At 39.3% G+C, this 12,580-nt stretch overlaps 1 protein-coding gene across 11 annotated transcripts in view; it reads left to right on the forward strand.

Moving 5' to 3' along the window:
• GRIA4 (glutamate ionotropic receptor AMPA type subunit 4) overlaps nt 1–12,580 on the forward strand; it is a 408,691-nt gene that overhangs the window by 300,305 nt on the left and 95,806 nt on the right. For all 11 annotated transcript variants that reach the window (XR_009249413.1, XM_058686612.1, XM_058686611.1 and 8 more), the window contains exon 6: nt 12,412–12,465. Coding sequence is in view for 10 of the 11 variants with exons in the window: in XM_058686612.1 (XP_058542595.1) it covers nt 12,412–12,465 (54 nt within the window). In the remaining variant the exon portion in view is untranslated. The remainder of the gene's footprint in view (nt 1–12,411; nt 12,466–12,580) is intronic.

A 12,580-nucleotide genomic window follows, 5' to 3' on the forward strand; every position in this document is an offset into this window, starting at 1 on the left:
TGATATAAACATTCAAAAGCTCGGTTTCTTTTTAAAAAGATAAAAGAAAATCTAATAATTTTAGAGAAATAAGCTAGTGTTTCTAGCCTTAAATAGAAAGCTGCTGCGTAGACTTGTCTACTATGATTTAGAGAAAGGCAAGTAATATTCCTCATTAAATGGGAGACAGAGGATAACTATGTAATTTATTCCATTAGAATTCTGCATCCACTCTCCAAATGCTTAAAAGGCAGTGAGATTGACAAAAAGGAAGCAAAGCACCCAATACTACCTTTGAGGACACTTTTCGGGGTCTTGTAAACGTCAGTATAACCACACTGTATAAAACCTCCAGTGTTCCTATCAGACAGTTGAGTAATAGAGTGCACTACCTGCCAGTACGTGAAGTGACGCATCTTTTAATCAGTGATTTCGTTAGAAAGGTAACAGGACAGATTCATGCTTAATCCTCCCCTTACGCTGCACACATCTTCCCTACTGATCACCTAGATTTTCTGTGCCCTTGCGTACAACTGGTGCCAAGGTTAAGATCAGATTATGGGGGCTCCTGGGCAGCTCAGTTGGTTAAGCGTCTCTTAATTTTGGCTCGGATCATGATGTCACCGTTCGTGAATTCAAGTCCCACATCGGGATTTTCTCTCTCTCACTCTCTTCTCTGTCCCTCCCCCCCCCACTGTCTCTCTCTCAAAATAAATAAACTTTAAAAAATATATCAAGATCAGATCGTGGAAGGAAGTTAAAATGGTGTCATTGTTACAAAAAAAAAAAAAGAAGAAGGTCCGCATGATCACTGGTAAATGGAAGGAAGATCAAGATTATACACAGGGAATTTTCTTTTCTTTTTTTTTTAAGTTCCCCACCCCCAGTGTCACATATACCAAGAGATTGTTGTGTTCTTCCAAGTCCAGGCCTCAGTTGTCTGAATATTGCCTTATGTCTTTTCCTTTATAACTACAGAATCTCTACTGGAAAAAAATTTTTTTAATTTATTTTAATGTTTATTTATTTATGATTTTTTGAGAGAGAGATAGAGCACCAGCAGGGGAGAGGCAGAGAGAGAGGGAGGCACAGAATCCGAAGCAGGCTCCAGGTTCTGAGCTGTCAACACAGAGCCCAACGCAAGGCTCGAAACCACAGACCATGAGATCAGACCTGAGCCCAAGTCAGACGCTTAACTGACATAACAGCCGGGGTGCCCCAGAAAAAAAAATTTTTTTTAGTTCTCTTCTTGTAATAAATTATGGTTATTTTTGCTGGTTGTTATCATATGTAAATTTGAAGGTCAAGTATTTTAATCCAGTATAATGACATAACAATATAAGTATCTTGCCCATAATATGAAAGAAACTAATTTTCTGGTCTCTGCCCACTGTACCCTATCATTTTCCTTTCTTAATCATGAACATAACATTCACCCATTTGCTCGGTTATTCAACAAATATTTATTCCATACCTATCCATTTCCAAGCACTGTGTATAAAATTAAATCAGTTGTGGTTCATTCCTTAAAGGAATTTCAAATGTAAAGGAAAACAAGAACACAAGCAAATAATATAGCACAGTGTGGAAAGGTGTAATAAAGACTAAAGCAAATGGCTGAAAGATGAGTCAGAACTCCCCAGGAAGAAGCGGTGGGACAGGGCCTTGGCAGATGGCAGAGGGAAAGAAGAGCCCTGGGATGGAGCCATTGGCGGGGGGGGGGGGGGGGTTGCGGGTGGCTGGAAGCAAGTACGTGTGGTTGGAACATCAGGTGCAGGGGAAATGAGAAGACGCTCATGGCAAATTGAAGACAGGTTCCAAAGGGCTTCACAGTCTCTGTTAAGTAGTCTTCTATTCCTCATAGCCTTTAAATGTCAGTGGGTGTTTTTAGATGTGATCTGATCGATCTGTGGTTTAGAATGATAATTCTCATGACAACATAGCGAATGGACTGAAAGGGTAACAGACTGGTGATCAAGCGAGCAATGGTGCTTCGTCTTTATTTTTTATGTCTCATGTATACCCGTAGTTAGCTTCATTTATTTGGCGTCTATATCACACATATTTATTGAGTGCTTATCAGAGGCCAGACAATGTCCTAGGCTCCCCCGCAAGTCCCTGACTCATGAGGGAGCCACACAATAAGCAAGTATATATCTAATGCCAAGTAGTGATAATGAGAAATTCTTAAACGTATTAATTAATGTCTACTTTGCCAAGCACCACGAGATGCACTTAATTCAGGGATTCATAGTCACCATTACTTTGGTTAAGATTTTGAGAAGCTCAAATGATTAGGGTTTAAAAAGCCATTTAAAAAATGGTTTAAATTTTTTAAATTTAAAAATCATTTAAAAAATGATTAGGGTTTAAAAGAAAATTTCCTTTGGAAAATTTAACAGTATTGTTAGTTATGGATGATAGTCTTCACGGGAATAAGATCCCTACACACCTACATGCAAATACAACATACAGACACTGAAATAGGACAATATAATTTATTAGGGAGAGACATATTTTCCCTGCCTTTTTTCTCTTGGTTATGACCTTTCATTTGCTTGTTTTTTTTTTAATAGTTTCAGAGTTAGTCACTTGAACAAATGTAAAGAGTTTACATAGAAAAGTCTGTATCTGTCTGTGAAGATTGGGTCTCTGCGTACATCTCTGTCTGCACTCTGAATCCACTTCATAGGAACCTGGTTCTATGCACCAGCTGCTTTCTGAAGTCCAGCACCAAGCTGTCGAGTCCAAAAAACTTAATAAATTCCCCTATAAAGAAAGCATTCTCCTGAAATAAAAGTAAAGAGAGTAACTCTGGGGTCATATGTCTTCTGTATTTAACTAGTCACGGTTTACCATCTGTTGAATAGATTACAAACGTGCAAATTTTAGAACTCGTGACTAAAAAGGTACCAGCTGGCATTATTACATAGTTGAGGCACTAACACAAAAATTATGGACAGAACATATCTTGAATATGCCTCAAATAGTTCCGTTGACTTTTTATTGTGGGTAAAGATGATCAACACAGAAGAGAAATAAGAAAATGCCGCTAAAGCAACTCAAGTCTGAAATGTATGTGACGCTTAAGGAAAGCGATGAGTAGAGAGTAAAGCTGTAGGAAGGATGTCCTTAAACAACCTTTTAAAACTGTTCTACAGAGCTGTGTACTCTATCTGGCTCTTGGGATTTTGGTGAACATTAGCATATTAAAGTCTCTAAAAATTCCTATAGCAAGGCAGCCTCAAACCTTATTTAACCTGGTGTTCCCTGCAAGAGTGGCCACAGAATTTCTTGCTCTCTCTTTAGCTCTCTCTCTCCCTCCCTCCCTGCAGTCACCTCTTTACATTTTATTTGCCTAGAAAATACAGGAAAATAAAACGTTTCCAAGAAAATAAGGGAAGTTTGAATTAAAAATGAGAGAGGGAAGAATGTTCAGATGATAATATTTCAAATCAAAATGATAAGGAAAAGAAATACGAAATTAAGGGGAGAGTGGTAAAAAGATGGTATACTAACAGGAGCCCCCAGAACCAGTGGTTCATTAACACTTCCCTACACAATCAGAGACTCTCAGGTTGGCTGGATCTTAGAGGCCATCTTTCCCATAAACAACACCTTTCCAGGGTGCTTATGCAAGCCATGTTCGAACATAGTTAATGTATAATTCAAATATCCCCTCACAATTATCCATCCCTTTGAAACCTATGTGACATTTGAAGACATTTTTTCCCATCACCACCAACCCCACCTGCCCCCTCAAGTTTTCTTTATAACCCATAAATAGGTATTTATTCAGTGACGACATGTCATGCAAGCAGGGAGGGGGCAGAGGGAGAGAGAGAGAATCTTCAGCAGGCTCCACAGTCAGCGAAGAACCCAACATGGGGCTCAATCCCACGACCCTGGGATCATGACCTGAGCTGAAATCAAGAGTCAGACACTCAACTGACTGAGCCACCCAGGCACCCCAAGAAATAAAATATTCTGGTTTATATACTCTATAAACTACTGTTTATGGGGTTTTCAAAGAGAACAACATAAAATGTATTTAAAACTGCACAGAAAAAAAAACTATATGGTACATAATTGAACCTTTAATGATCACTTTGAGGTTGTCACATAAATAGAATTATCTACTGGATTGAGTTGCACTTACATTAAAGTTAGACTATATACTTGAACTGTCATCTTAAATGTATACCTGATAGGGTACAAGGTAAACAAAACTGAATGCAAGTTATTGAAGCTTTTTTGCTATTAGCTTTATTATGGATATATGAAGAATTTGCAAACCTAAACTTAGATATGTTAAGTTTTACCTGATAGCATTCCATCTGTGTGACCCTGTACCAATCTGCTACAAAACGGGACTAGGGAAACCTTGCATATATGATGCGATTCAAATAAGCAGTATGTGCAGATAGGAGATTATTTAAAGGAACGGAATTGGTTTTTTTGGTTCCTTAAAAGAAAGCTGGTTTTTCTCATCCACAGCCTTGGCATTTGCCTACTACCTAATGTGATAACGAAGGGCACTGTCATAAATGTCTGTTATTTATTTTCCTCTTAGGAAAGATGTATAATAACTGGCCAAAAAATAAGTCATTTTTCTGACTGCTATGGCCTAAGGAAGGCAATGGGGTATAGTTAAAAAAAAAAAAAAAAAAAAAAAAGACGAAATTGTAGTCAAAACATCTGGGCTGGCGTCCCAGCTTCATCACTTAATGACTGTATTTATTTAATGTGTTTTTTTTATGAAAGCAAAATATTCCCCCCTCCACCTACAGCTCATTAGAATTGTTCAAAAGAATTATTTTTTTTTACATTTGTTTATTCTTGAGAAACGGAGACAGAGTACAAGTGGGAGAGGGCCAAAGAAAGAAGGAGACACAGAATCCAAAGCAGACTCCAGGCTCTGAGCTGTCAGCACAGAGCCCAACATGGGGCTCAAACCCATAGACTGTGAGATCATGACCTGAGTTGAAGTCAGATGCTTAACTGACAGAGCCACCCAGGCGCCCCATAGAATTGTTTTTTATATTGCTTCTTAAAAAATAATCTCTGTAATTAAAAAAGAGCTTTGTGCTCACTGGCTCTTTCAGGCCGCTATGTGTGTTTCACATTTGAAATCACAAATTCCATAGAACCTTCTGTGCCTCTCTGCAAATATTTTCAATCGCTAAATTAAAACACTGTTAAACAGAATGGATCTCTGCTAAGAGATGGCCATTGTTAACATGATGAGAATCCTAATATTATTCAAGCTCTGTGGGTGTAGAATTTTGGAGCCACCATAGCAGTCAGAGAGAAGGATCTATTCTACGATGTGCTTTTCTGTAGCTTTTGGCAGTTACCATGCTGAGGTGAGGTGTGGAGACAGAACTAAACACCTGCGTTTTAGCACTTGGTTTTCGCTCATAGTTCTACGACTCCATTCAGTTCCTACCCCCAGAGGGCCCTCGGTGGGGAGAAGTGATCTACAATCTTTGTTCTGGAAGGACGAAACTGAAGGGATTTTTTTATTTTTTTATTTATTTTTTTTTTGAAATATATTTATTTATTTATTTTTCTAGTTATTTATTTATTTATTTTTTATTTTTTTAAATTTTTTAATATATGAAATTTACTGTCAAATTGGTTTCCATACAACACCCAGTGCTCATCCCAAAAGGTGCCCTCCTCAATACCCATCACCCACCCTGCCCTCCCTCCCACCCCCCATCAACCCTCAGTTTGTTCTCAGTTTTTAACAGTCTCTTATGCTTTGGCTCTCTCCCACTCTAACCTCTTTTTTTTTTTTTTTCCCTTCCCCTCCCCCATGGGTTTCTGTTACGTTTCTCAGGATCCACATAAGAGTGAAACCATATGGTATCTGTCTTTCTCTGTATGGCTTATTTCACTTAGCATCACACTCTCCAGTTCCATCCACGCTGCTACAAAATGCCATATTTCATTTTTTCTCATTGCCACGTAGTATTCCATTGTGTATATAAACCACAATTTCTTTATCCATTCATCAGTTGATGGACATTTAGTCTCTTTCCATAATTTGGCTATTGTTGAGAGTGCTGCTATAAACCTTGGGGTACAAGTGCCCCTATGCATCAGTACTCCTGTATCCCTTGGATAAATTCCTAGCAGTGCTATTGCTGGGTCATAGGGTAGGTCTATTTTTAATTTTCTGAGGAACCTCCACACTGCTTTCCAGAGCGGCTGCACCAATTTGCATTCCCACCAACAGTGCAAGAGGGTTCCTGAAGGGATTTTTTTAACATCTGGAATACATTCAAAGAAAAAACCAATAGCCAACCAGTACTAAGTATGGATGTCCTTAAAGTATATAAGACAGGACAAAAGGAAAAATCATATATCAGGAATGAAAAGAATTTATTAAAGATACTGATTCATCCCTATTTCTCTATATCAAAATAAACCTTTTTTCTTGTTTTTTTTTTAGATATCCAAATTTAGATATCCAAATAAAATCATGGTATTTCATGCAACTTGAGTCCTTGATTATACTCAGAGATTAGGAACTCAGAATATAACGTACATGTGTTATGCTACAGAGATGAAAGCTTGGGACAGTTACCCAACAAAGGTATTTTTTTACCCTTAACAATGTCACTGTCACATTGGTAATTTTTTTTTTTTAATTTGGAGACTTAGTTTGGTTTCCCCTGAAGCAGATCTTAAGACAAGGATTTGTGTGTAATCAGTAGGTTCGGGAGTTGAAGAACACACTGGAAGTGCAGTGGAGAAATGCAATCAATTAAAGGCGCATTTATCTAGAAAATTGCCATGTGGGTGACCAAGGCTTAATCTCATTTGATATTAATGTAAGTTACTAGAGGATTATTGTAAATGTCATTTGAAATTAGTGTAAATAGAACACACATGTCAGACTCCTCTCTCTGGCATGGGCGTTGGAATACTTCTGCAGCAGCTCCCGTCCGTCTCTGTATGGGGGCTGCTGGGGAGGAGGGCATTAATTCCCTGGCACCTCTTGCCTGGCCTGCTAGCCCGCCCCACCATGAGCAAAGTGGGCTCCAGGGATCAGAGAAGAGCCCAACGTCCAGGAAATAAAGGTGCTGGCAGTTACAGCAGTATGCACTGAAGTGCTAAGAGGAAAAGCATTGGTGGGCCATCAGTAGTGTCTGTGACACTCACTGGCCATGCAAACACATGACTTTAAGCCTGAGAAAGACTCTCCCCTGACATCTTTTACCGGAAGGCAGTCAGCCACTGTTCAGAGCTTCCGAAAAATGAGTGTGTCCTAATTAGAAACTTCTGTAATTTCTAACATCTTCAAGTGTGGAAGGAAAAAATACAGTTGTGTGTGTGTTTGTGTGTGTGTGTGTGTGTGTGCGCGCGCATGTACTGATGAGAGCTCTCATTCTCTGTCCTCTCCCTAAATCTCTTCTCACACAAATAGCCTTAGTTCCTTTTGTTCTGGGGTTCTTCATGTTCCCCTCACTGACTGTGAATCGCATCCCCAGAAGTAAAGGTCCTGTTGTTCTCTTACATGGTTGTAATTGAACTCTGCAGTGTGTTTGCAGAAATCCTTTGCCTTACGTTTTTCTTTTGGTGAAACTGAGGTAAACTAGCTAATCAAACGTAACAAGGGAAAGCTTTTGTTTCTCTCTATAGTAAGGTATTTTGAAGCACCCTGAAAGTCAACATTCAGGAGGCATCTGGGGGGTTGGGCTTTCTACAGAGACAAAGGACTAGTGAGTGACTGCCCTCGTTACAGTAAGTCTCCACCATTGACGAGGCATCGTGTCCCCCACACCACCAGGTAGGCTGTACTGGTTGGCCACTGTCATGGAATTTTCTGGAACATGATAATGGCTGGGAGAGGAATTTCTAGCTGCCTATTAAATCGGAGTAAAAGGAGAGCCAAAATCATTCCTACTCAGGTGTGCCATTGCCGGTCTCTAGCTTGAAGATAGTGTTCACTACAGTGATCGTGGCTTCGCAATAACAGTGGGAGGTAATATACAGCACCTCGTATCTAGAGAGACCCCTGAATGCTTTATAAACCATTGATACAGAAAGGATTCACGTAAAATTGTATGGTGGGTTAAAGGCCAAACTCCCACCATTTACAAGTTTCAAATTGATCTTAATATACTAGTGTTTGTGGCATTTATAGGCTAACTTCTTTATTCATCCACTCAATCAGCATTTATTTAACATCTATTCTGTCTTTAAAATTACCTTGTTCTCCCTACAAACTGATCCCACTTCTCCTTCAAATCCATGGCACACCCTTTACTCGGTATTTCAGTCATTTCTGTTTGAGGCTTATCGTCTTAGGAGAGAAATTAAACACTCTTATAACTGCGGCACCGACTTATCTTTTTAAGCCTTGAATCTCCTTACCCTAAACTTATACATAGGACACATTTATTGAACTAAATTTATTTAAAGGTGGGGTCAGGGCTCCTGGGTGGCTCAATCGGTTAAGCGTCCGACTTCAGCTCAGGTCACAATCTCATGGTTCATGAGTTCTAGCCTGACGTTGGGCTCAGTGCTGACAGCTCAGAGCCTGGAGCTTTCTTTGCATTCTGTGTCTCCCTCTCTCTCTGCCCCTCCCCAGGTCTCTCTCTCTCAAAAAAAAAAAAAAAAAATCAATCAACATTTTAAAAATTAGAAAAAAATAAAGGTGGGATGAGGTGAAAAGTATCCTGGGTTCATCCTTCCCTAATTTTAATAAATGAATAAAGACTTAGAAGTTACAGTCATAAAGATTATGCCATAATTTGTTAATAGAACAGTTTGGTGAGTGCATCTGGCATTTACCTTATTAAATATGCATAGGCCTGACTTTAGAACTGAATCTTTTGACCAGCAACATAGATATTTCTCAGCAACTGTTTCCTAAAAAACAACCACGAGAAAGTAATCAAATAAATCAATTAGTGCCTTTTCTGAAGCATTTTATTCTTGTAAAGATGGGTTCTTCTGAAAGTGTATAATCAGTGTAACTTGTACATTCTCCCTAACTCACTCTTTAGAACTCTGAACAGACACTTGATCATTATTCTTTGTCCATTTATCATCCTCTGTGTCTTTTAAGAAGATAACAGAGATGGAGTCTCTACTCCTACACCTTTCTGTCTTTATGAAAGGTCATAATTAATTGCTGCAGCAAAGTCTTTGTTGTAGACATTGCTTTCCCATAACAAGTGGGCCAAACACACTGTGTGTTGTGCTGTTAGATATTAATATCTTTCACCTCACACTGTTTATTTTCCTTCTTTATAAAGAATGTCAGAAATAGCAAGACACAGGTGTGGTCTGCACCCAAAGTCCAGCCACTCAGATTTTTTATTTTGTTTTGTTTTTATACAACATAGTCTTCACTTTGGTTGAGATGATGACAGCCGTGGAGAACCATACCCGTGAGACTGTTGGTTTTACACAACCATAAAAACAATGGAAGAACCTAAGCAAATGACACCTGAGGTGCAGGGCCCTTTACTACGGAGTAATGGAGTATAAATTGGATTTGTTTTCACAAAGAAACTTCCATCTAGTGTTGGATGCTTGGCAGAGGGACCGAGATCTGGCCATTATTAACCCCTGGCCACCCTCAGTCAGGGTGGTGAGTGTTCAAAGGCAGTGAGGCTCTCACATTCGTTTTACCCCAGCCAGGATCTGGCTCAGCAAAAATGGCATTCTCTGTAGCGTCCCCAGCCAGGGAAATAAATCCTCAGATCACTGCTCCCTGAGGCCCCTGGTTCCCAGAATGTTGAGGCATATCACGCTCTGCAAGGCCTCTTCTGCCGGGATTTTTGTCACTTTCAATTGTTTGTGGTTTCTAAAAGTCCTCATCCCTCGAAAACGCATTACATAAGCTTTAATTTATGACAGCTCTTTTCTAGGCAGTCTGGAAATGACAGTAATTTCCTCGCAGAGACACCTAGTGCAGAATTTCCACAGCTTTTTCACATGTGCAAGTGATAACTCTTGAAAATGATTCTAGGGGAAAGCACAGGTTACTGACTGCAGCCACAGAGAAACCCCAAGCCGAGAGCACTGAGAGAGAAGAGGCAGCATGAGCAGGGGGGCTTAAAGAGAGTGCAAAACGGCTTACACAGTCAAGCCAGAGAAAGTTCCAGTGAGTCAGCAAGAGATTAATAATGAATTGTCTTGTGGCAGCAATCCCTGCTGAGGTCAAATAGCAGGAAGTGCTGGCCGACTCGATCATCGACTCTGCAGTTTCCTACCAGTACCAGCTGTCAAGTGTCCCTAGCTCATTGTCTTTTGTACAAGTTGTACCTGAGATTCCTGAGAAAAAGAGGGCTCCTGCCTGCCCATCCCCCGCTAAATCACTCGGGTTTGGGTTACCCAATATGGTGACTAATTAAGCGGTTTCTTTACTGAACTTTCCTTATCATCCCGTCTCTGTATTGCTTGTTCTTATTTCTGTGGTGAGACTGTCAAGGGGTGTTCAGTTTTAGATAAACTGGGGACTGGATAAATGGGGCAATATAAAAACTACTTGTAAAACATTGCAGATGTGTAGTTGAGCTTCCTGGAGAGTGAAGTCTCCAGGAGCCAAGAGTGAAAGAAACTTGCACCCAGGGAAGTTGCCAGATTGGGCAGCTTGACTGACTGGGGGTTTCATGCTCACCCGAGAACAGGGACTTTGGGCTCAGCCAAGGCAGTAAGTTAGACCTCAGGTCCCTTTTAAAGCCACGTTCTAGAAGAGTGACAACCCAGTCAAAGAGAGGAGCAGAAAAAAATCTGCTTCCTGTACAAGGAGTCAGCTGAGTATTTTCTGCCTTGGCCTGGGCTCAGTGTGGTGAGGGAGACACCTTCTGTGAGAATTGGTCATCGCAACCTTCTTGAGGTAGATTGTCGTTTAAATTTGAATTTATTCCACCTGCTGAGATCTGGGAATCAGTGACATCAACACTGCAGTATTTGTCAGAACACACAGATGTGTGAAGGGTTATTGGTAGAGAATCTCCCAGAATTGTTGAAGGGAAATCCTCATACTTAGAATGCACGACATATCCTGAACAATATGAACAAATATTTCAAAGTAAAATTTCCAAACTGCCTTGTAGTGAAACTGCAGAACCATAAAAACAAAGAGGAGGTCTTGGCTGTAACCAAAAAGGAAAGATTGCATGAGCAGAGACACCATTTCACCAATAGCCATGTGTGCAAAACCCTGTTTTCTGTTTCAAAAGGGTTTTCCTTTATTTTATACACAAGTCACCAATTTACAAAGAACTACTGTTAGAGGATGTTAAAATGCTAAAAGCAACTTAATTTTTCCTTTTATGATGAAAGTACATGAAATTCATGTATTGTGTTAGCACCTTTGGGGAACCAGTGAGATTCCAAAGCTGCCCATCGGTAATTGTCATTAGATTTTCTCTCATTGAAGGAATTTTCAGTTTTATAGAAAATAAGAGTTGTAATTTCTTTTTTTTATTATTATTTTTTTAACATTTATTTATTTTTGAGACACAGAGAGAGGCAGAGCATGAGTAGGGAAGGGGGAGAGAGAGAGGGAGACGCGGAATCTGAAGCAGGCTCCAGGCTCTGAGCTGTTTGTTAGCACAGAGCCCAGCGCAGGGCTGGAACTCATGAACCGGGAGACCATGACCTGAGCTGAAGTCAGACGCTCAACCGACTGAGCCACCCAGGCGCCCCTAAGAGTTGTAATTTCTAATGCAACTTTATTCCTGCATTAGAAATTTCTGAGTTTCTAATTTTCAAAACATTTCTGAAAACATTCTTAGGTGAAAAAAATGAATCTAGCAGAGACAAAAAGTCTCTTAATGTTTTGTCTTTAGTCTTTTTATTATAATAAAATAATAGTCTATCCATATGCAGGGGGGAATTAACTAAGTATTCTATAGTATCAGAGGTGTCTACACACAGAGATTGTGCCTTAGAAAAACCTTGCTTCCTGCTCGGGACAAAAATCCAGTCTACTCATAGAAAATCATTCTTAACAATTGAAGACACCAGCAGCCCATCATACATTTCTATAAATTATCAACAAATTAAGGATGACTATAGTCTTTGGACCAGAATAATTTTAAGTTTCTTATGTTAGTGCATATTCCGTTATAGAAATATTTATATAAACTATCAGTTTGTTTTATCACCTTGTCATTCTCTTTGAGGGGATCATAGCATAGTAGTTTTCTGAACAAGAACAAGGTATAGTGAATGAAGAGTCATTTATACAGCACGATTGAAATTAGAGGGTTTTCTTTTTTACTTTAATCACTTAATTTTTAAGGTGGCTTGTGGATTTCTTCTATTATAACGAAAACTGTAACATTTTTTCTTCATGTTTCCACAAGGAATTATGCTACAATAGTTAAAATTCTGTTTTTAAAAATATCATTCAGTGAAGTTAAACAGGTTTTCTCTTATTTCCTTCTGTCTTTGCAGATTGTGAGTGTTGGGAAGCATGTTAAGGGTTACCACTACATCATTGCAAACTTGGTAAGAACTCTTTATTTTCTGTTTTTCATAAGAATTGCTCAAGCATTCCAGATTATTTTAACTGTGCTTTACAATAACAGTTCAGTAAATGAATAAACTATATTACTTACTAATC

Source organism: Neofelis nebulosa, chromosome 10, assembly GCF_028018385.1.
Source record: "Neofelis nebulosa isolate mNeoNeb1 chromosome 10, mNeoNeb1.pri, whole genome shotgun sequence".
In the NCBI taxonomy this organism is placed as follows: domain Eukaryota; kingdom Metazoa; phylum Chordata; class Mammalia; order Carnivora; family Felidae; genus Neofelis; species Neofelis nebulosa.